This window comes from Crocuta crocuta, unplaced genomic scaffold (genome assembly GCF_008692635.1).
Source record: "Crocuta crocuta isolate KB4526 unplaced genomic scaffold, BGI_CrCroc_1.0 scaffold70, whole genome shotgun sequence".
NCBI lineage: Eukaryota > Metazoa > Chordata > Mammalia > Carnivora > Hyaenidae > Crocuta > Crocuta crocuta.
The window spans coordinates 17,898,227-17,925,093 of record NW_027528417.1 but is presented as its reverse complement, the minus strand read 5'-3'; the positions used below and the strand labels follow the sequence as shown (position 1 = coordinate 17,925,093).

Here is a 26,867-nt window from a genome sequence, read left to right as displayed (position 1 = left end):
ACTTTTTAAAGTATCTGTCTATATTTAAGTATGTATCTGCAAATCGTAGCTTCACCACTCAATAACTGAGTGACCAGGGAACAACTCTTCATCCTATCTGTAGCTTAGTTTCTTCATCTGTAAGTTAGTATAATAACACCTATTTTGCAGGGTTATTATGAGGATTAAAGGATATATGTGAAGTGCATAGCACTGAGTCTGAAGCTTGATAATATTACTCAATATTTATTAAATACTTAATATATAAACTTAATAAATGACAGGCATTTTCTTTCAAGTTTTTTAAATTTAAATAATCTTACACCTAAAGTGGTATTCAAACTCACCATCCTGAGATTAAGAGTCATGTGCTATTCTGATTGAGTCAACCAGGTGCCCCTGAGTATTTTTGGTTTTTTTGTTTTTTTTTAAATGTTTTATTTATTTCTAGGAGAGAGAGAGAGAGAGAGAGAGAGACAGCATGAGCAGGGGAGGGTCAGAGAGAGAGGGAGTCACAGACTGAAACAGGCTCCAGGCTCTGAGCTGGCAGTCAGCACAGAGCCCGACGCGGGGCCCGAACCCACGAACTGCGAGATCATGACCTAAGCGAAAGTCGGACGCTTAACCGACTAAGCCACCCAGGCGCCCCGAGTATTTTTGTTTTTAATAAAAGATGGAAAAGACACCTAAAAAGCATGTTTAGAAGGTTTGGACACATGCCTTCTTTATTATTTCCACCTCTGGTCATTGGAACATATTCTATTATTTAACAAAAAGGCATGACTGTATTCATAAAGTATAGAAGGGAGAGAAGTTATTCCAATATCAGAAGCCAAAACCTAGTTAAATGTTTCAAATTATCAGGTGGTTGAAAAAAATATTTGCAGAAACAAAAGGACAAAATGACGTCTTTTGAGGTATCTATCTGCCTGAGAAAACAGAGATTTGTGACAACGTTGTTCACTTGCACATAGGTTTAAAATAAAAGGGGGGCGCCTGGTGGCTCAGTCGGTTAAGCGACCGACTCCGCTCAGGTCATGATCTCATTTCGTGGGTTGGAGCGCCGCATCAGGCATCTGTGCTGACAGCCAGCTCAGAGCCTGAAGCCTGTTTCTGATTCTGTGTCTCCCTCTCTCTCTCTGCCCCTCCCCTGCTCACGTCGCCCCCCCCTTTTCTCTCAGAAATAAATAAAACATTAAAAAAAATTTTTTTTTAATAAAAGGTAAAGGTGCCTGGGTGGCTCAGTTGTTTAAGCCCCGCACTTCGCCGCAGGTCGTGATCTCAAGACGAGTTTGAGCTGCCTGGGGTTCTGCTGACAGCTCGGAGCCTGGAGCCTGCTTGGGATTCTGTGTCTTCCTCTGTGTCTGCCCCGCCCCCCGTTCATGTTCTTTCTCTCTCTCAAAAATAAAATAAAATAAACATTAAAAAAAAAAAGGTAACAGCTAANAAAAATAAAATAAAATAAACATTAAAAAAAAAAAGGTAACCGCTAGCATTTGTTATGAGTGATATGAACAGATTGGCAGAGAAAGACCGTTTCCCTGAGTTGTCTAGAAACCAGAGCTCTAGTCCCTTTCACCTCTCCCGCCCTCAAATTTCCAGATTGTGTTTAAAGGGGTCATATAAAAAGATTTCTATGCCTCGGCCCACGCTCTTTTTATCTCAGTAACGCGCTTTTGCCTGCGGACGTGGCAATAAACAAATGACTCGGGTTTCTCACGAGGCCCCGAACACGGATGTATTTCCGTAACCCGTTTCTACCAAAAACAAAGTGTTTCCGAATTTGCAACCCTTAGATTGGGTCTCCTCACACTTGGCACCGACACCCACCCTGTAGCGGGAAAACCAAGTGGCCCGGTAGGCGCCCCAGGAGTGGGAACTACATATCCCAGGGTGCTCCAGAGCGGGGGGCGCCCACTCGGATTGGCCAGGGGTCGGTGACGCTCAGTGTTTTGGCCCGGACGGTCACATGTTTCCTTTGTTGTGAGCTGCGGCAGACACTGGTGGTTGGAGGGAGACGCCGGCGCTGTGGAGAGAGCTGCGCCGCGGGCCGCTGAGGGAACGCGGGGGCTGCCGCTGCTGGCTGTTTCCAGCCGTCGCCGAGAGGTACCCGGGGTTGACAGCTCCGGGACTAGCCGGAAGGCGAGGAACCGGCCAGAGCCGGGAGCAGAGGGGCGACCGAGGTCGCGACCACTGGGGTGTCTGCGGGGGGAAGCCAGTGTTGGCCGGCGTCTCGCAGCCAGACGTGGGGTCTGAGGGGAGATTGAGGCTGGTGTTNTCTCCAGGGCACCCGGGGGGGTGGGGGGGGAGGTTCTTCAGTCCCGGCTCTGTAACGGCAGCTCTGAAGGGAGGGCACCTCCGCCTCTTGGCACTACCCTCCCGGAACCGCGGCGCTGCTGGCGCACCCCGCCGGGGGCGGGTTGGGAGAAGCATGGCCGCCTGGGCTGGGGGTAGCAGGTGCGGGTCACCCCTTCGCCTTGAGGGCAGGAGCAGCTGGCGGACAGGGCTGGGCAGATGAGCCCCTGTTGCTGATGGGCTTTGTACGGGGCGCTGCTCTTTTTTAATCGAAGGAAGCACTGAGAATGCGAAGGTCTCAAGCCAAGCCTTTTCGTTTGGTGGGGGCCACCGTTGGTCCTGTCGGGGAGGCCTGACGGGGTCAAGGTGGGTCCCAGTGCAACGGGCCAGAGAAGCCCCATTAAAGCGGTTGCGAAATGTGCTCGGCACCGTCACCTGACCGTTACCCCCGCCCCCACCCCCCGCGAGCCTTTGTTTACCACGGATGGCGGCTGAGCCAGCGCCGGGAACCCAGCCCTGGAGCGACTGTCCCCGGGGAGTCGGGGCGGGCGGGGGCGCCAGCGTTCAGCCCGCGGAGTCCCCGCCTAACCTCCCCACCTTCCTACCAGTCCAGGACTCTGTTTCTTAATTTAGTTCCTAATGTCCCCGCCCCCAAATTCTGGACCCTTGGGCCAGACTGTTATCACAGCGGGGATTGGGCGCCGGCGGCTGCCTGCAGGCGGGACGGCTGGGCGAGTTCCGAGTGTTTATTGGCGGTTGTCTCGCCGCTGTGCCCCAGCAGCTCTTCCCCGCCCCCTTGAAGGTGATCTGGAGGACGCGCGGGAGCGCGCGCTCTCGCCTCGGGTGCTCGGGCGGCCCTACCGGAGCTAGTGACGCGCGTTCCCGCGCGGAAGGACTGGAGCGAGAGGCTGAGCCCTCGGTACTGTCCCTCCGAGACTGGCGCAGCTTCTGACAGAGCCTTAAGGCAGTTCTGGGACTGCGGAAGACCGCGGCGCGGCCGCCCTTGGAACCGGGAAATGAGCCCTCTTTCGCTAGTGTCCCCTTATTACCGAGGCGTTGGGAAGGAAGTCCTTATGCGAATTTGTGCTTGCTGGTTTTGTAAACAACGTATAAGTAGCTAAATAAGGACTATAACGCCATATTTTAGGATGCCTCCCTCAGCCCGAGTCAGTGACTGTTCACAATTGATTAATCACTTGCTTTCAAGCAGCATTTTAAAAATTACTTCTTAAATTTGCAGCTATAGCATTTTAGGTCCATCAGCCGAGCTTGATTTCTATTAGGAATGTAAAATAGTTTGAAATCTCCCCGGTGTTGACTAAGATTAAAATTTGAATTCTACTTAAAAAACAAAACCAAAAAACGATAGCTTAAGGATATCGTCCTAAAAGTTAAGCGTCTTCTATACCCCGGTTTACATTGTTTTCCTTGTTTGGAGGACTGTGGCACACTCCTATATTTATCCCCATTGTAATTAAAAATTTGATTGAATTACAAGTATGTTATTTTAAAATTGTGAATTAAGGGGCGCTTGGGTGGCTCAGTGGGTTAAGCCTCTGACTTTTGATTTCGGCTCAGGTCATGATCTCATGGTTGGAGGGATCTACCCCTGCTTAGGAGGGACACCACGGAGCCTACTTTGGACTCTCATTCCCTCTTTCTCTGCCCTTCCACCCCTCAAATAAACATTTTAAAAGTGTAAATTAAGAAGACAATAATAAATCTACAAGAACAATTATTTTAGCTATAGTGTAGTATAGATATGGTTTGTCTAATTTCATGAATTAATAGGATACTTGACTTTTATCACATTTTCTTTTCCTGGAAGTTTATAGGAATTCACCCAAGAGTAATGCATTTCTCTAGGAGGTAGATTGAGTTCCCTGGCTGAAGCAGAAATTGAATATGAACAGTTCTCATTTGTTATGCATTCTTAATATATTTTTAAAATTCAAGTGGACATGACTACACCAGAAGGGCAGCTTCTGAAATCGCACACCCCTCATCACTTGTGCATTGAGGGCCTCTGACATATCTAAATAAGTACAGAATGCAAACCTCTAACCTTTTTTAAAATCAGCATTCAAAAGCTTCCATATCTAGACAAAGCCAGTAACTTAGATCTGAACAGAAAAAGAAATATTCTGAGTTAGGGCTATAAGCTTTAATATAATCTTTCTTGGCTTTTGTTCAAGTTGCTAAAACCTTAATCCTTTTTCAAAACACTTCCTTTTAACTTCCTTGTTTTTCTGCTATTTCATTAAAACCCAAAGGTCAAGCCTATGACAAATAAATACTATTAAATGACCAGTTATTTTTGTATATGCTTTTACCTAGAAATTTGGGACATCCTTTTTCAATAAATAGGTATGGACTATATACTGAAAAATGTAAATAAAGCAGCCTCATAAGTATATCCATATAAATATATGAAAAATAGATTTTGTATGATTCTGATTGTGTTGTGACTAAAACAAAATGTGGTCACCTGACAACTATTGACATTTTAAAATCTTATTCTTTCTCCTGTTAAAAACAATACCTGAGCCTCATTGGTGGCTCAGTCAGTTAACCTTCTGACTCTTGATTTCAGCTGGGGCCATGATCTCATGATTCATGAGTTCGAGCCCCGCATAGGGCTCTGTGCTGATAGCACAAGCTGGGGCCATGATCTCATGATTCATGAGTTCAAGCCCTGCATAGGGCTCTGTGCTGATAGCATGAGGAGTGCTTGGGATTCTATCTCTCTTTGCCCCTCCCCTACTGTCTCTCACGCTCTCTCTCAAAATAAATAAAGTTAAAAACAAACAAAAAAACACAATAGCTAAACTAACTTTTAATTTATGGATTTGTCACTCTGCCTAAATTCATCACCCAAGGCTTTACTCTGTACTGAGTAGTTTCTAAAAGTTATTCTGTAAATAATTTGTGTCACTACTCAGGTAAATAAAAATCACTGACTTACAAGTACTTTTATACATTGACAAATTGCACAAAATACTGGATCTCAAACCTGTTTGAGTGGCAGACCACCAGGTAGGGTCCTTGCAGATTTAATTTGCTTTTAAAATAAAATCATGCATTAAATACCTAAAAGAAACATGTTAGAATAAAACCAGATGACATTAAGTTTACATATTAAGTCTAGTGAGAAGCATGAGTAGGCTCAATAGGGCAGCTTGATAGCAGGTGTGATTTTATATGCATATAAAACTCACAAACTGTGATATCATGACCTGAGCCAAAGTCGGACGCTTAAACTACTGAACCACCCAAGCGCCTTAGCTGGATGTTTGATAATTAACTTTTTTTTTCCTTTGTGGGTTGGGAAATATTAGTAACCAAAAGGTTTAAAGCAAGGAAAAGAAACCAGAATTATGGTTTTTTTGTTCTGATTTGAGAGAAGATAGTATTCTTTTTAATTATAGAACCATATTATTAAGTCCGACACATTAAGCGCTGCTAAAGTTTTCATCCTTAGTTACCTCTTACTTTTTTTCTCTCATTAGGGATAATCCCAATTGCTATAAACCTAGACAAAGAAATTTAAATGTTAGTTGGTTTCTGGTGTCTTATGGTGGGTAAATATGTTCTTGGTGGTTCCATTAAGAAATTAGAAACGTTAGGGGCGCCTGGGTGGCTCGGTTCATTAGGCCTTCAACTTTTGATTTTGTCTCAGGTCATGATTTCATGGTTTATGAGTTCAAGCCCTACACTGGGCTCTGCACTGATGGCACGGAGCCTGCTTAGGATTCTCTCTCTCTCTGTCTCTCTCTGCCCCTCACCCACTCACATGCTCTCTCTCTCTCAAAATAAATACAGTTTAATAGGCGCATGGATGGCTCAGGTCAATTGAGCATCTGACTCATGATTTTGGCTCAAGTCATGATCTCACAGTTTGGGAGTTTGAACGCTGTGTGGGGCTCTGTACTGGATATGGAGCCTGTTTGGGATTTTTTCTCTTCCTGTCTCTCTCAAAATAAATAAACTTTAACAAACAAATAAATAAACTTTAAAAGAATAGAAAAGAAATTAGAAATGTTGAAGATAATATCTTGTTTATTTACTATTTCTTTTTTTAATTTTTTTTTTTAATGCTTATTATTGAGAGAGACAGAGCATGAGGAGGGGAGGGGTAGAGAGAGGGAGAGATGCAGAATCTGAAGCAGGATCCAGGCTTCGAGCTGTCACCACAGAGCCCTACACAGGGCTCGAACTCACAAACCGCGAAATCATGACCTGAGCTGAAGTCAGCCGCTTAACCGCTTAACTGACTGAGCTACCCAGGTGCCCCTTACTAGCTCTTGAATTGTTTTTCATTCAGCTATGTAAAATAAACTCCATCCTCTCTCCAGGAAGGAAGAAAGGAAGGAAGGAAGGGAGGGAGGGAGAGAGAGAGAAAGAGAGAAAGAAAGAAAGACTTTAAGACTGAACTTTAAATACTACACTTGTAAAACTTGCTTCAGGTCAGGAACCACTCACTGTTCCAAGAGTAAAGCTTTAAATTGAAATTTCAAGACTGTAAATTTATAGTTTTTAAAAAGTCATTAAATATAATGGTTCAAATAAATAAATTAGTTTTTAAGAATATAGGGAGGAAATATTTGACACTTATAAAAAGTACANGTACATGGAGGGTTTTTTTTTTTTTAAGTTTTTTGGGGGGGGAGAGCCCATGTGAGTGGGGGATGGGCAAAGAAAAAGAGAGAGTCCCACACAGACCCAACTCCACAAATAGTGAGATCATGACTTGAGCGGAAATCAAGAGTCTGACCCTTAGCTGACTGAACCACCCAGGCGTTCTTCTAGTCATTTTTAAATAATGGGTTTACAATGTTGCACTTTTCTGGCTTTCCTTTTTTTTTTTTCCTTAATAATTTTTTTATTTTTTAATTTACACCCAAGTTAGTTAGCATATAGTGCAACAATGGTTTCAAGAGTAGATTCCTTAATGCCCTTTACCCATTTAGCCCATCCCCCCTCCCAGTAACCATCTGTTTGTTCTCCATATTTAAGAGTCTCTTCTGTTTTGTCCTCCTTCCTGTTTTTATATTATTTTTGCTTCCCTTCCCTTATGTTCATCTGTTTTGTATCTCAAAGTCCTCAAGTGAGTGAAGTCCTATATTTGTCTTTCTCTGACTAATTTCGCTTAGCATAATACCCTCCAGTTCTATCCATGCAGTTGCAAATGGCAAGATTTCATTCTTTTTGATTGCCGAGTAATACTCCGTGTGTGTATATACCACGTCTTGTTTATCCATTCCTCTGTTGATGGAGATTTGGGCTCTTTCCATACTTTGGCTATTGTTGATAGTGCCGCTATAAACATTGGGGTGCATGTGCCCCTTCGAAACAGCACTCCTGTATCCCTTGGATAAATACCTAGTAGTACAATGGCTGGGTTATAGGTTAGTTCTACTTTTAATTTTTTGAGAAGCCTCCATACTGTTTTCCAGAGTGGCTTGACCAGCTTGCATTCCCACCAGCAGTGCAAAAGAGATCCTCTTTCTCCGCGTCCTCGCCAACATCTATTGTTGCCTGAGTTGTTAATGTTAGCCATTCTGACAGGTATGAGGTGGTATCTCATTGTGGATTTGTGTTTCCCTGATGATGAGTGATGTTGAGCATTTTTTCATGTGTTGGTTGGCCATCTGGATGTCTTCTTTGAAGAAGTGTCTATTCATGTCTTTTGCCCATTTCTTCACTGGATCATTTGTTTTTTGGGTGTTGAGTTTGGTAAGTTCTTTATAGATGTTGCATACTAACCATTTATCTGATCTGTCATTTGCAAATATCTTGTCCCATTCCATCAGTTGCCTTTTAGTTTTGCTGATTGTTTCCTTCGCTGTGCAGAAGCTTTTTATTTTGATGAGGTCCCAATCGTTCATTTTTGCTTTGTTTCCCTTGTCTCCGGAGATGTGTTGAGGAAGAAGTTGCTGCGGCCGAGGTCAAAGAGGTTTTTGCCTGCTTTCTCCTCTAGATTTTGAAGGCTTCCTGCCTTATATTTAGGTCTTTCATCCATTTTGAGTTTATGTTTGTGTATAGTATAAAGAAAGTGATCCAGGTTCATTTTTCTGTATGTCGCTGTCCTGTTTTCCCAGCACCACTTGCTGAAGAGACTGTCTTTATTCCATTGAGTGGTCTCTGTGAAAGATTAGTTGGCTATATGTTTGTGGGTCCATTTCTGGGTTGTGTATTCTGTTCCATTGATCTGAGTGTCTCCTTTTGTGCCTGGTTTTCCTTCTTTTGATTTACTTTGCAACTTTATGTATCTTTAAAGATAAACCTCTTCTTATTTAGTCTTCTGGTTGTCTCCACTATGTTTTTCTTCACTTAAAGTTAAATTTGACAAAATGGAGTAGTGTAGAGCATAGTATGTGGCAAGTCACTACTGCTAGTTGTAGAGACATTAGTGGAAATGTTGGTTTCCTTTACTATTTGGTATTTATTAGTCTTTAAAGCTCCCCATTAATCCACACTATCTTTAAGACTGACTAGGAATTTCTTTCATTGTATAGGATTCCTGCACTCTAAAGGAAAATTAAGCTTGATTGCAGCATAGCTACAGTCTAGATCAACTGTGATATTATAGCTCCTTTCAACTTTGTACATCGGCTTCCTCTATCCTTTGCCCTTATCTGTTAAAGTGGTAAGTATTACTTTAAAACCCTGCTCAAAATGCCGTAGTGAATTGCCTTGCCATTCTACTTCTTAAGGTAATGATTCTAGACCAAATCAGTCATGAGAAAATCTATTCCAATTTGTACCTGTGTTTTTTGCTGGTGAAACACTGAAAATTTGAATCTATTTTAGTGTCAGTTTTAGAGTTCTTTTTTGTTGTTGTTTTAATTAATTAGTTAATTAATTAAAGTAATCTTTACACCCAATGTGGGGCTCAAATTCACAACCCTGAGATCAAGAGTCACATGCTCTACTGACTGAGCCAGCCAGGGACCGCAACCCTGCAGAGTATTAAATTGGATCTGAATCCAGTATTTGCGACCCAAGTGCCAGACAGAGAGTAGGTGTTCAGAAATGTTTCTCCGTTTGACCTGGACCCCAACATTGGCTTGGGATCTTATTGTCCATTGGGAAAAAACACTTAAGTTAGCTAGGATTAAAGACCCCCTAATTTGACCAGGTTGAAATATTTTTTACCAAGGGTACACACAATTTAAACTAACTTCTGGGAGTAAGGAAACTTCAAAATAACATTCACTTCACAATCACAGCATAATCAGGGCATAGAGATATGTGTTTATATACATATGTAGAAAAAAATCAACAGTCCATTTCTTCATTTTCATTATCAACTTTTGTTCTTTGCCTAAATTTATTAAGACTTTACAAGTTCTGTTTGTAGATATCTAGGCAAGAGACCAGAACCACTTGTGTTTAAGTGCTATTGCTATTCTGTGCACAGTTCAAGGTTCTAGTATGTTCTCTTAAGAGAAAATCCCTCTCCTCCCTCACTTCCACCAAAAGAAAAAAAAAAAAGAATTGTGTTGAATTAGTTGGTTTCTAAGGTACTAAGTTTTTAAGATTTAACAAAGCAGAAAAAATATGCATTTATGAACTAAAAGGTTTTAAAATAATTATTTGAGTTTCTATATGGATAATCTAGATAACTAAGGATTAAAAACTAAAATTTTTTTCCTGAATTACCCAGAAATTTTCTGATTTTCTCAAACTGATTCCATAGTTTTATAAAACTTAATGACTAAACTGTCAATGTTTGTTTTTTTAATTTTCTCTTAATGTAAATTTATCTTAGAGCACAAGTGAGCGAGGGGCAGAGAAAGAGGGAGACATAGAATCCAAATCAGGCTCCAGGATCCGAGCTGTCAGCAGAGTCTGACACCAGGCTCGAATCCAAGAACAGTGAGATCATGACCTGAGCCAAAGTCAGACACTCAACCAACTGAGCCACCCAGGCACCCCTAAACTTAATTTTTGTTAATTTTTGTTAATATTGATAGACCAATTCTATTATTTACTGGCTCCAAACTCAGATGAAACATCCATTACAAGACACTCTTCAAATATCCATTGCAGAATTATCACAGGATATATATTTTGTCATTTCAGTGCCATCAATTAGCTTGCTGTTGACACAAATATTTGTTTACTCATCTTTCAAGAAACTTTACTCCAATATTGTCAAGTAAAGAAGTTGATAAATAAGGAAACTAATTCATATGTAAAACAGCATAAATTATTAATTTGTTTTAGGGCATTGTTATTCAGTAATGACTTTCTGTGCAAACTTTTAAACTATGTGAAAGTCAGAAACTGAAATCTAAAACCTCTTTCAGTATACTTGTAAATAATGCCAACTATGCATGAAGTGACTATTATCTGATTTATATATTGCTATTCTGTTTATTTTAGGTGTGGAAATTAAAACAACACAAATATTTTGGCCCGGGCTTTGATCAAGCAAATGCTAAAAAGGTATTTATAGTGTTTATAAACTACCTAAACATTGCTGTTAGAGAATCTAAACCATTTTCCTTTCTTTAACTAGGGACTACTTAGGTCAATCAGAGTAATGGGGAACAAATTCTATTCTCAAGATCATAAAGGAAGGCAGTGTCACTGTCATTTCTGTTAACAAATAAAGTATTTATCTACTCCTTTCAGTTCCTCCCTGATATCCCTAGCCCCTTGTCTACATTTTTCTCTAGTCTTACAAAAATAAGTTATCTCTCCTCATGTTTCTGTGACATAGGCCAAAAATATTTTAAATCTACCTAGCAATCAGGATCTAGGTCTACAACATGCATGAGTTCTACAGTTGGAAATAAACCCTAGAGTACCTTTATTTATTTATTTATTTATTTATTTATTTATTTATTTATTATTTTCTTAAGTTTATTTATTTACTTTGAGAGAGAGTGAGAAAGTGAGCAGGGAAGGGGCAGAGAGAAAAGGAGTGAGAAAGAATCCCAAGCAGGCTCTGCATTACCGGCATGGAGCCCAACAAGGGGCTCAAACTCATGAACCCACGAGATCATGACCTGAGCTGAAACCAAGAGTCGGGCTCTTAACCAACTGAGCCACCCAGGCGCCCCAAGCTTAGAGTACCTTTACCAGAAGACTCTTTCTCTTAAGAAAAGTCTTTCAAGTGAGAGTATAGCTTCAGGAATAAAGATCCTGAAGAAATGAGGAGAAAAAGAAAGGGATACTAGCTTTTCTAGACAAATCATGTGACTCTGGCAGTCAGTTGCTGACATGGCAGTCTGATCACCCTTGTATTCACTACCTTTACCTAGATAAAACATCCTGTCATTATATTTCTTTGGAACCAACATTTTCCCCTCTTGTTTTATCTAGAGATGCTTATTTTTTTTAATGTTTATTTATTTTTGAGAGAACTTGAGCTGGGGAGGAATGGAGGTATGGGGGGTGGGACACAGGATCCAAAGCAGGCTCCACACCAACAGCAGGGAGCCAGATATGGGGCTTGAACTCATGAACCTTTAGATCATGATCTGAGCAGAAGTCAGACACTCAACTGACTGAACCGCCCGGGTGCCCTGCATTGCTTTCTTAGTTGCTTACTTTTTCCTGAAAGGAATGATGATACTTTGATATTTGCTCAGTTTTTAGAAGAATTCAATCTGTACTTTATATTTTGTTTGCTTGATTGTATATGAGTTCATTTATTATAAATCTTGAACCTATGTTAGATACTCTACTTTCTGATGTGGTTAAATGTAACTTTACATTTTTAAACATTACGAGTTAAAATAAAATACTTTATAAAATGGGAAAACAAAAGCTATTAAATTATACCTGGAAGCCCAAAAGATACACTTAGAAATGCATTTCATGTTTCTAAGACTCTCCTGTGTGAATTATTTACCCTGTCATCAATAGGAACAGTTTACATTTTGTGTTGTGCAGACTGGTTACTGGGAAAGTTCTCAAAAAGTCTAGAGAAAGTGAGGATGTGCGAAAAGCCAGGCCAAAGCTGCTTGGAACGAAATAGCCCAGATCTATGAGATAGTCTCTCTTACATACAAAGCAGTAAACAAGTATCTTTTTGCTGTTGAATACTTTGTAATACCAGGTGATTTTATAGCTATTCTAATCCAGGATTTTCAGTTTTACCTTGGTGGAGGACGTTCTGTCAGTCAAAAGTCAAGGAACCAGCTCTGAGAATAAGAGGCAGAAAATAGCATAAGAAGACAAACCCTTCTTAATTCACTGAATTTACTTAACTCATTGAATCTACTGTTCCTAAATTTATCAGATACAGATATCAGATAACAAATACCTGTATGATTTGTATGATTATTGGATACAGAAAGCAGAGTATCTTTTCATTTTTCTTACTTGTCCCTTTTAGCCAAAAGGAAATTCTTAGTTCTTGCAATGTGTTATTTTGTTTTGCATTTTGTTTGCATTCTGTTGCATTCTTTTTGTGTTCATTTAAAGATTGAGAGAACAAAAATGTAAAAGAAGAGAAAAGGCATAAAGTTCAAGATTTTTGTTGTCATTGATGCCAGTCATTAGATCACAAGTAAAAAAAAAATAGTTTGTGAATTTTTTTACTCTGAAATGCAATAAGAATTTAAATTAAGTAAGCAGATTGAAGATAAATTCTTGATTTGGGAAGCTTTAAAACTTTGTAAAGCATTAAGATCAAAACAAGTCATATTCCATATCGTATTTGTTTATGTTTATCATAATTGAATGGTTATCATTTGTGATATTACATGCTTTGAACTTTTTTCGGTTTCAACAACAAAAAACTGGCATTCAGGCACAGTAGTGATTTACCATCTACGGGAGATAGGTTTCTATGTATTGAACCATTACTGAAATAACTTCAAATTAAAAGCATATTCAAGATATGTGCTACTGTCCATTTGTAAGTGATTATGTATTATAAGGGAATTTTTCCATTTTAACCCATGTATATGGACATGTGTTCGTGGATGGTGCACACGTGCATGGGCAACCATAACCCAAGAAGTTGAATGACCTTCCGGGAGGCAAACATGAACTCTCTAGTCAGGAAAATCTCAAAAGAAAATAGAAGAAACCTCTCCCCCCACCTTTTTTTTTTTGGTTCTTGATAATACATTTTAAAACTGATAATAAAATATTTTAAATTTCTTTGAACTGTTTTTATTTCTGAGAGAGAGAGAGAGAGAGAGACAGCGTTAGCAGGGGAGGGTCAGAGAGAGAGGGAGACATAGAATCTGAAACAGGCTCCAGGCTCTGAGCTGTCAGCACAGAGCCCGACGCGGGGCTCGAACCCACGAACCCTGAGATCATGACCTGAGCCAAAGTCGGATGCCTAACCGACTAAGTCACCCAGGTACCCCTAAATTATTTTAAACCTGTGTAATTTTATTCATTTAGGTATTAGAAATAACAAAATGAAGATTTTATTCTTAGGCAAATCTGTTACCTGAAACCTCCAAAGCATAATGAAATTTCAGCTTAAAATCTAGCTTTCATGGACTATAACATATGTGTAGACAAATATTCTCTCAAATTTAAGAAAAGCTAATTTTACTGACTAAATATATGGTACTTGACATTGCTCCAAAAACAGTTACTCATAAACATTCTCTCCGGTTTATTTTTACTTGTTTATGTAAATAGGCCTTCTACATCAGTTCCCATGGCTATAACTGTTTCATTACTTTATAAACTTTGTTATACAGTTAGAAAATAAATTGCATGTATATTTGAATACTTATATTTTTCTGTTCTTTTTTTTTTTAACTTAAAAGTGAGGGTAAAGTTTATCCCTATCAGACTTTCACTTACTTTGTAAATAGTTCTTGCCTATTTAGAAAAATCTGTTTTAATCCTGTATATAAAGCCCTAAGGCTGAAAACCAATTTTTTTGTTAATTGTAAGTAACAACCTTATAAGGTTGTTAGGAGGATTAAATTAAATCTGCATGAAGAATTTAGAAAGTGCCAGGCACATGGCAAGCAGTTAAAAAAAGAGAGAGAAAGAGATTAGTGTTGTTCTGTTTTGTTTTTTAATGCATATAAGGAAATATAGCTCCCATGGTATTCTCAAACCGTTAATAGACCATTAATTAGTACACGGGGTTGGCTCTTCATTCTTCCTGATAAATTTCCAAGAACTTCCTCAGTTTTTTCCAGAATTCTCAGAGGGGACCAAAATGGTCCTTCTCCAGCCATTTTATGATTTTTAAAACCACACAATCCACATGAACACAGCAGGAATTTCCCTATCAGCTTACTGCCTCTGAATCCCTACCTGCTGATCCCAAATGAAAATAGTTACTCGTATCTTTATTCCATTTGAGTGATAAAATTGCTTGAATTTTTTCTGACTTTACCTGCAAAATTGGGAGATGAAGAGAGGAATGGAAAAGCAAAGATTCTGTACATGGAAACATCTAAGTGTCCTTCAAATATTGTTACAATCAGGTGCTTTTTCCTAACAATTAGAATAGCCTGGCCTACATCTGCCCAGGGAAAACTCTATCATCTGGACTTCAGGAAGATTAAATGCTAATTTATATGAAGAGGTAAGAAACATTTAGAAACCTAAGTGGGAACTGTGCTGTCCATACCAGTGTGGCCTCATATCACCTATACTACCTTATTATTTATCTTTGTGTGAATATGTGTCTCAACTATATTTAAAATAAAAACCTCAACAGCCATGTCTAGTATAGTAATACTTAGATCTCTGAAAGCCGTAGGTGTAGCACAGTATCCTGACAATGGTAGGTGCACAATAAGTATTTGTTGATGATAATAGACATGGAAGTGACAGAATTAAATCAACTCAGTGAGCAAGTTGATGAAAATTGGAAGCATCTATTGAATATTGTAACTGGAATATCCAGGTCATTAGAGTGATGGAGAAAAGAAAGCAAATAGAATAAATAAGAATATGAAAAAAAATAATAGAATAAGTTGCTTCTTGATTTTGATATTTCATATTGTCTTGCTTATGTCACATGATTTTAAAAATGGAGCACACTTTAATATGTGATGGAGTATACAAAATACAGTTCTAAATGAAGATTGTTAAACCTTGTCTCAACTTTATTTGTGGCTTGCAAATGTAGGATGGCATTTCATTTTGGGGGTTATCTCTGATGTTCTTAAGCCTTCTTTATGATGCCATAGTTAGGTCTGGATGTCTCACTGTTAAAATTTTTCAGAAAGAACCTGGGACCTTCAGAAGGAATTCTGTGTGATGGGGTGCGTGGGTGGGTCATTAGGTTGAGCATCCGCTTCTTGATTTAGGCTCAGGTCATGATCCCAGGGTCCTGTGTCAGCATGGAGCCTGCTTAGGATTGTGTCTCTCTTTCTGTCTCTGTGTCTGTCTCTGTCTCTCTCCTTCTCCCTCCCTCTGCTCCCACCGCTTGAATGTACTCTCTCTCTCAAAAAAAAAAAAAAAGAATTCTTTGTGAGATTATGAGGGCATGGGAATAGTTGAGAGTTATTCTGAGTGCTTTTAATTAAGCCAATTACAAATACATTTTAGATCACATATTAACTTATGGAGATGTGAAAAGAGTAGCAGTATTGGGGATGTTTCTTATTAGCAAAAGAGAAAAGGGCATAGATACATGTGTTTTAAAAATCTGAAAACAAGGGCGCCTGGGTGGCTCAGTTGGTTGAGCATCTGACTCACAGTTCATGAGTTTGAGCCCTACATCAGGCTTTGTGCTGGCAGCTCAGAGCCTCCTTCGGATTCTGTGTCTCCCTCTCTTTCTGCTCCTCCCCCACTCATGCTCTGTCTCTCTCTCTCTCTCAAAAATAAACTTAAAAATAAATAAAACTCTGAAAACAAAGTATACATATTATAGTGGAAATTGGGGAAATAGAAAAAAACAAGGTAAATAAATCACCATTTTGGCATATGTGTTTACTTTTTTCTTAAAAAAAGGTTTAGGTTTCCCTAAAACCACTGATACATAATTTTTTCTGTTTTTTTAGCATATATTTTATGCTCTGCTTTTCACTTATACTCTGATAAATACTTGTCCATATCATTAAATAGTCTACATAATTTTTTTTAATTTTTTAAGTTTATTTATTTATTTTGAGAGAGAGAGTGCACACATTAGTGGGGGAGGAGCAGAGAGAGAATCCCAAGCAGCCCCACGCAGGGCTCAGACCCACAAACCGGTGCTGAAACCAAGAGCCGGACACACAACTGACTGAGCCACCCAGGTGTCCCTAGTCTACATAATTTTAAATGGCTGCATAGACTATCTTCCACTCTTAAGATGTATTGTGATTTAACTAATCTCCTATTGGAGGGCATTTAGATGTTTTTAAAGTATTTTCTATTAATACATCATTGAACATCTCTGTAAATAAATCTTACCACATATTCCTGATTATTTCTTTAGAATAGATTGCTAGAAAGGGAGTTGCTGGTCAAAGAGTATACTTTTTTTTTTCCAAGTAATCTCTACACCCAGTGTGGGTACTTGGACTTAGAACCCTGAGATCAAGAGTTGTTTGCTTTACCAATTTAGCCGGCCAGATGCCCCAATATACATATATTTAAAGGCTATTGGTAGATAAAACTGAATTCCCCTCTAGCAATACTATATTAAGATAATAAATATTTATATTAGGATTCTGAAGGTAGTCAAATTCTTTGCCTTACAGCATTCTGACTTAACTCTACAGTAAGTAGATGGAACCCAGCTGTGTAATAGGGGAGACAGAGGTTATTAGTATTAATAAACTACAGAATACCTTTAGAGGGTTGGCTTAAGGAGTACTATTGCAAATTATACCCATAATGCAAAATTTTATTTAGCAGTTTTCATTAAAATGAATAGTATCCTATGCTCCATATAAGATATGTGATTTTGTTGTAGCATTTACATCAAAATGAAACTATGTAGAGTGCTGAATTTGTTATATGTTGAAATGTTTTCATTTTTTTTACTTGTAGCCACATAAAGAAGATACTTAACAGTCATTTCTCAACAATTATATAGTCAACTGATGTAACAATGGTACTAATATTGGGACGAAGACTAAACAGAGAGGATCTCGGGGTGCGTGATTCCCCAGCAACTAAACGTAAAGTTTTTGAAATGGACCCTAAATCTCTGACAGGCCGTGAGTTTTTTGACTTCTCTTCAGGATCATCCCATGCTGAAAACATACTCCAGATATTCAATGAATTCCGAGACAGCCGCTTATTCACAGATGTTATCATTTGTGTGGAAGGCAAAGAATTTCCTTGCCATAGAGCTGTTCTCTCAGCCTGCAGTAGCTACTTCAGAGCTATGTTTTGTAATGACCACAGAGAAAGCAGAGAAATGTTGGTTGAGATCAATGGTATTTTAGCTGAAGCTATGGAATGTTTTTTGCAGTATGTTTATACTGGAAAAGTAAAGATCACTACAGAGAATGTACAGTATCTCTTTGAAACATCAAGCCTCTTTCAGATTAGTGTTCTCCGTGATGCATGTGCCAAGTTCTTAGAGGAGCAGCTTGATCCTTGTAACTGCTTAGGAATCCAGCGCTTTGCTGATACCCATTCCCTCAAAACACTCTTCACAAAATGCAAGAATTTTGCATTACAGACTTTTGAGGATGTGTCCCAACATGAAGAATTTCTTGAGCTTGACAAAGACGAACTTATTGATTATATTTGTAGTGATGAACTTGTTATTGGTAAAGAGGAGATGGTTTTTGAAGCCGTCATGCGTTGGGTCTATCGTGCTGTTGATCTGAGAAGACCACTGTTACATGAGCTCCTGACACATGTGAGACTCCCTCTGTTGCATCCCAACTACTTTGTCCAAACAGTTGAGGTGGACCAATTGATCCAGAATTCTCCTGAGTGTTATCAGTTGTTGCATGAAGCAAGACGGTACCACATACTTGGGAATGAAATGATGTCCCCAAGGACTAGGCCACGCAGGTGAGAAAACTGTAAATGAACTACAACATAATTAACACAAGTTTTTATTTGTTTAATATTTTTAAACCTCCTGAGTGAAATCTCAGTCATTTTATGTATTGTCTACATGTAACTTTACATGATTTAAGATTTGTTACGGATTATACAAATCATTAAAATCCATCCCCTGCCCAAAATACATAAATGTCTCTGCAAGTGAAGACTAGATTCAACAGTAACATTTTTTGTTATTGTTCTGAGCTATGAAAGGATATGGCACAGGGTCTTTACAACTTTGCACATCTCAGCATATTTCTGCGTATTTTTCTTAACCTTTATAGGGTCCCAAATCATCTCACTTTTCTTTCCAGAGGGCCTTTGGGTATAAAGTAGACTAAAGACTTTGGTAGACTCTCTTGGATTGCCTCTACATGTAAAAAACAATAGGCAAATTTATAGACTCCCTTTTTTCCAAACAGACAACTTGAAATATAAATGTGAAGTAAATAAGCTGGTATATATTGAGTGGATTCTTGGATGTAAAACCCGTTTCAGATCTCTTCTCATTACCACTGTTACTATATTTAATGTCAATCTTAATGTTTACATTTTTTTCTGGTTATGAAAATTATATCATTAGAATTTAGAAATTTATGTTTAGAGGTGGGAATTCAATTCATTATTATATTTGTATCATCTTACAACATGTTATTTCTGTAAAACACATGTAGATTTTAATTCATAAGCCATAGAAAAATAATATCCAGGCCTTAATAATTGAAGGAATAATACTAACTGTGCCAAACTGTGAATAAACAAGAAATGGCTATTGTGAGAAATACTACAGTAAAGAATCTTTCTAATGTTTTTCTAACAAAGCTAATTTTTTTAAATTGTGGTAAAAAAAACATATAAGTTTTCCTTCTTAACCATTTTTAAGTATACCACACAGTAGTGTTAAATATATTCACATTGTTGTGAAATTGGTGTTTACTTTTATTTGTGCATAGCATCTCCACTTTCCCTGTACATTTACTAGGACATAGTTCTCAAACCAAATTTTTAGATTTGATTTTGTTTATTTTTGTTTTATATGTGATTAAAATTCAGCATATTAGGAGATAGCATGGCTTTAAAATCTACACTAGTTTGGATATAGTAAGATTTAATATCTTTCCTCATACATAAGGTGAGAGTGATGATATAAATAGTACTTACATAACTATTAAATGCAATAACTTTTTTTTAAATGCAATAACTCTTAAGGTGCTCATCATCAGAAGTGATGCATAGAAGTACTTAAAAATTATTAGCAATTATTATTTATGTAGTATAGTGTATGTCTGACCCACTTTAAGAAAACTCCCAGACTGAACTTTTTTGGATACAGTATTGGGTAATTATAACTACATAAAAATTAATGTAATATCTCTTAGGATTAGAGTGCACCTTTTTCTTCAAAGTCAACTCATTTCATGAAAAGTAATAATTGCTTTATAAGAAAGAAATGTAAAATACTCTCAGTTTTTTAACAAAGGACAAAAACATACAATTTTATTATAAAAAATACTGATTTTTTTAAGCTGTTCTTTTATTTAAGGACTTTTATGAAATTTTGGCTGAGCTTAAAAATGTGAAAGGCCAAGGTTCTTTACTGGGGATGCCTGGGTGGCTCAGCCAGGTAAGCACCAACTTTTGATTTTGGCTCAGGTCATGATATTATGGCTCATGGGATCAAGCCCCACATCAGGCTCTGAGCTAACAGTGCAGAACCTGCTTGGGATTCTTTCCCTCTCTCTCTGCCCCTCTCTTGCTTGTGCTCCCTCTCTCTCTCAAAATAAATAAAAACAAAACACTGAATAGCTTTGGGGCTGTTTTAGAACTTTTCTGGATACACAGTATTCCTCTAAGGGAAAAATTGTGTATCTTTCTTTTCTTTTTTTTTTTTTAATGGTTGATTTATTTCTGAGAGGGAGGGAGAGAGAGAGAGAGAGAGAGAGAGAGAGCGTGAGCAAGGGAGGGTCAGAGAGAGAGGGAGACACAGAATCCGAAACAGACTCCAGGCTCTGAGCTGGTTTTCAGCACAGAGCCCAATGCAGGACTCGAATCCATGAATCGTGAGGTCATGACCTGAGCCGAAGTTGGACACTTAACCGACTGAGCCACCCAGGTGCCCCATCTTTCTTTTCTTTTAGAGAGAGAGAGAGAGTGCACGGGGGTGAGGGGCAGAGGGAGAGAGAATCTCAAGGAGGCTGTACACTTAGCACAGAGCCTGACATTGTGCTTGATCCCATGACCCTGGGATCATGATCTGACCTAAAATCAAGAGTTAGATCCTCAACTAACTGAGCCACCCATGTACCCCAAAATTGTGTAATTTTCTAAATAGAATCCCCTGATAGCAGACAGAATGGTTTGGGGTCAGATGGAGTTATTAATACCTTTCCTGCATATCTCCTATATCCACATAAGATTAGAATTAGGGACCAAGGGATATATGTTGTTAAATCAAACTAAGTTATTTTATTAACATTATTTATAAAATATGACATAAATGAAATCAGACTACAGCCTAAAGATAATTAAGCTTAGAATTTAAATAGATAATTTTCCCATTCACTTAATTATTTGATTTGTAGAAGTGTATTTTATATCCAATTTTTAAGGGGATCAATCCATTTCACACAGTGAAATACATGTCTGTAAGACTGCAATGTCATCTTTAGGGGCAAGTAGGAAAAACCAAACTATAGTTATATTGAATTTGCAGACTATTGTAAATGTAATAGAAGATACTTATTTTATGTAGGTATTACTTGAGCTCTACCATTACCTCCTGTTCTTTATATTCTTTCACTTATCTGTTACTGCATATTACTACTAATCACTAGGAATTTCATTATCTGAACAATGTGTATTGTTTGTACAGGTTCTCATCTTTCTGAGAAACTCCAAACTTCTTTCAAAGAGGAGTGATGTCTCCACTTCAAGTACAGTTCACTCCTCTGACTTCTGCTCCGGTCACTCTACTGAAACTTCTCTCAATCAGGTCATCACTGACCTTCTATTTGTTGTTAGCTTCTTTGCAGTCTTTATGCACCTTGATCTCTCATTAGGATTTGACATTATCAATTTTACTTTTTCCTGAAGCTTTCTCCTCCACAAGCTTCTAAAACACTGTTTTCCTTATGGTCTTCTGCTCCAGCTGCTCTTTTCCAATTTGATGTTCTATATCTGGTCTTTGAAATGTTGATAATCCCCTTGGTTCACATCTCTCTGTCTTGCCTTATATTACATCTTCCTAGGTTATCTCATCTGTTCTCTTGGTTTTAATTACCATGTATGCTATTGATTATCAAACCTGTATCTCCCGCTGAGACTTTTCTTTCTTTTATTCATCCATTCATTTAGCCAATTAAAAAAAAAAAACTGTTTGTTTTTACTTCAGGATGCATCTTTAAAACAGTAACATAGGGGTACCTGGGTGGCTCAGTCAGTTGAGTGTCTAACTTCACCTCAGGTCATGAGCTGAAGTTTTTTGTTAATTTCTTAAATGCTTATTTATATTTGAGCGGGGGCAGCACGATGAGGGAGGGGCAGAGAGAGAGGAAGACACAGAATCCAGAGTAAGCTCCAGGCTCTGAGCTGTCAGCCCAGATCCGACATGGGGCTCCAACTCACAAATTGTGAGATCATGACCTGAGCTGAAGTTGGATGCTCAACTGACTGAGCCACCCAGGAGCCCCAATAATAATTCTTTCATATTAACTAATACCCAGTCCATATCCATATTTCCCCAATCCCCAAACTGTTATTTAATGAACCTTGATCCAGTCAAGGACCACTCATTGCATCTGGTTATTGCCGTGAAATCTTTTATTCTAGAACAGTTTCTTTTTCATGATTTTAACTTGTTGATGGGCAAGTTGCCCAGGAAAATATTCTACCTTCTGTTTTAGGTTGCTTCCTTATGGTGTTACTTAAGCTGAATTTAGCCATGTTTCCTAGAGACTGGAAGTTAGCTCTACAAGCCTCAGTTTGATGGAGACAAGTTAAATATTTTTGGCTAGAATTCATCCTAGGTAATGTGTATATATTGTATGGCATTACATTAAGAGACAGAGCATATCTGATCATCCCACCTTTAGTGATGCAAAAGTTAACTCTGGATTAGGGTGATGACAGTCTATTCCTATCACTGTATAGTTAGGTTATAGTCCTTACATCAGCCAGTATTTCTTCAATGCTTATCCTGTGCCAAGTATTCTCTGGAGCTCAATCCATACTGAATATTCTACCTATATATATCCACATGTCTCTCAAATGAGAGAAAAGACTCCAACAAACATTATATTAGAAACAGTATGATAGGGTTACTTAGAAAGAGGATATGGCCCAATCTAAGAGCATGAAAGTTTTTATAATCTACACTGCAAGCTGTAAAGCCCTGGTCGAAAAAACAGTAGAGACCAATCACAAGAGTAAAGCTTAGGAATAGTTGTCTTTTTATTAATATATATTATGCAACTTTAAATCTCTGCTAGTACATAATACTGTGTCTTAATAAACAAGTACAAGTATCATGATGTGTTCAGAATACTGGCTTCAGAATAAGGCTTGGACTAGGATCTGACTCTACTTAAATAGTTAATTCCATGACCTCAGGCAAACATTTTCACTTCTCTATCAGTTTCCTCATCTGTAACATAAGCCTAATACTATTTTGTAGTATTGTGAGGATTGGAAATACCATATGAAAAGTGCATATGCTAGTATTTTTTACAAAATGCACAATAAAAATTTTTACTTGTTTCATGAATACTCAAAATACATTACAAATTGGTGCTATACTTTTACAGAATAGGAAATGTGGTTTGAGAGAGAGAAATGCCTGATATAGCTTACTTTAAGCATAATTGGTTCATGTCTATGGAAAAATTTGATGCTCTTTGCCACATTCCATTTTGAAGAATAGAGATAGCGAAGATTTAATAAGCTTATCATTTTGAGGTTGGAATCAGTTAAGTACTTTTCTAATAATTGTCTATCTCGTCTAATAATTAGTTACTATATAATGAAAAAGGAAGACCAGGTTCAAGTTCCTGTTGGAAACCAATGAGAAGACAAAATTTATGATTAAGATTTTGGGCTGGCGGGGGTTGCTGGGTGGCTCACTCAGTTAAGCAGCCGACTCTTAATTTTGGCACAGGTCATGGCCTCACAGTCATGAGATTTGGCCTCATGTCCAGTTCTGTGCTGAACGTGGAGCCTGCTTGAAATTCTCCCTCTCCCTCTTTCTTTGCCTCTCCCCCACTCGCACTGTCTCTGTCTCTCTCAAAATAAATAAATCTTCTAATTTTCTTTAAGAAATAGTATTTTAAGGGCATCTGGGTGGCTCAGTCAGTTGAGCATTCAACTCTTGATTTTGGCTCAGGTCATGATCCCAGGGTAGTGGGATCGAGCCCTGTATCAGGCTCTATGCTGAGCATGGAGCTTCTCTCTCTAACCCCCTGCCTCTCTTCCCCACTTGTGCTCTCTCTGTCTCTCTCTCTAAAAAAAAAGTAGTTTAAAATTCAGTGTTCTCAATTTTTTCCGGTCCCTATTAAGAATAATAATCTATTGGGGCGCCTGGGTGGCTTAGTCGGTTAAGTGTCCGACTTGCTTAGGTCATGATCTCGCAGTTCGTGGGTTTAAGCCCCGCGTTGGGCTCTGTGCTGACTGCCAGCTCAGAGCCTGAAGCCTATTTCAGAGTCTGTATCTCCCTCTCTCTCTGACCCTCCCCTGCTCACGCTGTCTCTCTATCTCTCTCTCTCTCCTAGAAATAAATAAAAATATAATTTAAAAAAAAGAATAATAATCTATTATACTGTAGGTTGCGTAGTTTACCATTTTCTCCATGTTAGTTTGTTTTTATTTTTAAGTCAAACATTTTTACATAAACGTATACATAGAAGTCTCCCTCTACCTGACCCTTGATATATCAGTTCTCCCCAAAGGATATCTATTGCCAGTTTTTTGAACTCTTTAGAAATATTCTTTGCATACAGAGGTGAGCATGTGTATATATGCACACATACTTGCCTATACTACTGCCTATATACTTCTTTTTATACACTCCACTCTGCACCTTGTTTTTAATCACTTGTAAGTATCTTGGAGATTATTCTGTATCGGCACATATAGATCTTCAAGTCAGTCTGTTTAGAATATTCTCTTACAATGGACAGGTCACCAAGTGGGAAGATTTTCAAAGGTTGTTTGGCAAGGATAGAATCCAAACAAAGAGAGTTAGTAGATCTTTAGAATCGGAGTCCTCTCAGCTAGTACAGCTTGAGCAAGTCTCCACAACCATAAAAATATTCTTAACCAGAGAACCAGTAATGTTCAAGTTAGCTAACCTAAGATTCTTTTTCCCTTAGAAATAATTTGAATGGGCACAGGAAATGTTTGCCTCTATGATTATTATTTACATTTTCATTCATTTACTTGTTGCTTCTATAACTGACCAATCCTACTCTTTTGATATATTAGTTCTTTTTTTTTAGATATATTAATGCATTGGGTTTAATAACTGTCATACCTTATAGAGTAGAGAACCATGTTGTCTCTCTCTTTTTTTTTTTTAATGTTTTATTTATTTCTAGGAGAGAGAGAGAGGGAGAGAGAGAGAGAGAGAGACAACGCGAGCAGTGGAGGGCCAGAGAGAGAGGGAGTCACAGACTGAAACAGGCTCCAGGCTCTGAGCTGGCAGTCAGCACAGAGCCCGACGCGGGGCTCGAACCCACGAACTGCGAGATCATGACCTAAGCGAAAGTCGGACGCTTAACCGACTAAGCCACCCAGGCGCCCCCCGTGTTGTCTCTTTAGAGTGTTAATTTCTAAAGAGAAATTTCTATTTTAGTTATTTTGTTTGTTAGATCAGTTTTCAGATATTTTTGAGCCTTGGAACGGTGAATAGATTATATTACTAATATCTTTCTCTATTCTCTTCCCATTTCCTGCTATATGAAAATACTGCTTTTCCTAGTGTACTTTTTAAATATGTTCAGTTATTCTTCCCATTAACCATTTCCATTGACCTCTTTTTGTTGATGAGAGTTAGTTTGGCAGTTCACCTATCTCTGACATATTTGGCATTAATAATAAATAGGTCTGTTATTTTAGCTGACAAGTCCTATATTTTGCTTTTTAAGGTTCTTAACTGAACCTGATAATACACATTTTGTTCATCAGGTTTAATATCCTATGGAATTATAATTATTTTTTCTTTCACATAAATCAAAGAATGTAATCTTTTAATTTGATCTTAAATTCATGGTAAAAGAAGATGATGATTTTTTAACAATAATTACCATAGTAAATTTGAGAAAAGAATAATTTGGTTGTCATACATCCCCAGGAACAGCAAATATTTGTTATTTTATCACAGCAAAATCAGAATTTTCACTTTAAACATTAATAAAATAAAGTAACATTCACTCTAAAAATTAGATTGAGGAGCACCTGGGTGACTCAGTCAGTTGAGCGTCTGACTCTTGGTCTCAGCTCAGATCATGATCTCAGGGTTATGAGATCAAGCCCAGAGTTTGGCTCTGTGCTGGGCATGGAGACTTATTGGGATATTCTCTCTCTCTCTCTCTCTCTCACTCTCTCGCTCTCTCGCTCTGACTCTCTCTCCCTACCTCCCTCCCTCCCCCCCCTCCGTCTCCCTCTTCCCTCCACTGCTCACACACACACTCTCTCAAAAATAAATGCACACATACATAAATAGATTGAATTGGATATCCAAACTTCTTTTTTTTTTTTAATGTTTTATTTATTTCTAGGAGAGAGAGAGACAGCGTGAGCAGGGGAGGGTCAGAGAGAGAGGGAGTCACAGACTCTGAAACAGGCTCCAGGCTCTGAGCTGGCAGTCAGCACGGAGCCCGACGTGGGGCTCGAACCCATGAACCGCGAGATCATGACCTAAGTGAAAGTCGGACACTTAACCGACTAAGCCACCCAGGCATCCCTGGATATCCAAACTTCTATTCATCCTACTATAGTATCATCTTGAATGCCTTTTTGTTCTAGTTGCCATCATCAGCTGGACTAACTTATTTCCTTTAAGGCTGTCATTTCCTTTCCAGAGATAAAAACTTTTCCAAGCTCAAGAAATAAAAATAACTTTTACTAGGTTAACAGTCTCTATATTGAGAACACCAGACTTGTCTCTAATTAAGTTAAAAGCCATTGGTTGCAAATAAGACCTTCCGTACAAACAAAATTACTAGTTTATTGATCCTTTCCAATAAAAACACATTCCAGTAGACCTGAAATTATCCTTTATTTAGTGGGACTAATTGTCTTTGTGTGTATTATTTTTTTAGTGGGACTAATTGTTTTAGCCATTAGCTTTATGTGCTATTTTCTCTTCTTGTCCCAAGGTACAAAAACAGACAATATATGTTTATTAGGGTAAGAAGTCTTGAAAAAGGCAAGCAAGGTTAAGCAAAGGGAAACTATAAAACAAATAAAATGCTATAAGGAAAGTATAAAACACAATTCTATAATATATAATAGTTATATTGATTTTACATTAAAATAATTGGGAATGATTAAACCCCAATGACAGTATTTAGCAATTTTTGTTTTGATCAATAAATAAGGCTTTAAGGAATATCACATAGATTTGTTTTAGAGGTATTTTAAGTGTAATTTTG

The 26,867-nt window shown here is 38.3% G+C and overlaps 1 protein-coding gene across 5 annotated transcripts in view; it reads left to right on the top strand.

Annotated features, from left to right (window-relative positions):
* The first annotated feature begins 1,995 nt into the window (after positions 1–1,995).
* Positions 1,996–26,867, top strand: part of KLHL24 (kelch like family member 24) — a 42,955-nt gene continuing 18,083 nt past the window's right edge. The window contains exons 1-5 of one of the 5 annotated variants that reach the window (XM_077754485.1): positions 1,996–2,085; positions 8,793–8,923; positions 10,666–10,728; positions 14,703–14,803; positions 17,206–18,186. In XM_077754485.1, coding sequence (XP_077610611.1) covers positions 17,267–18,186 — 920 coding nt within the window. In that variant the 5' untranslated portion in view covers positions 1,996–2,085; positions 8,793–8,923; positions 10,666–10,728; positions 14,703–14,803; positions 17,206–17,266. The other 4 variants (XM_077754483.1, XM_077754482.1, XM_077754484.1 and 1 more) reach the window with 4 other exon arrangements.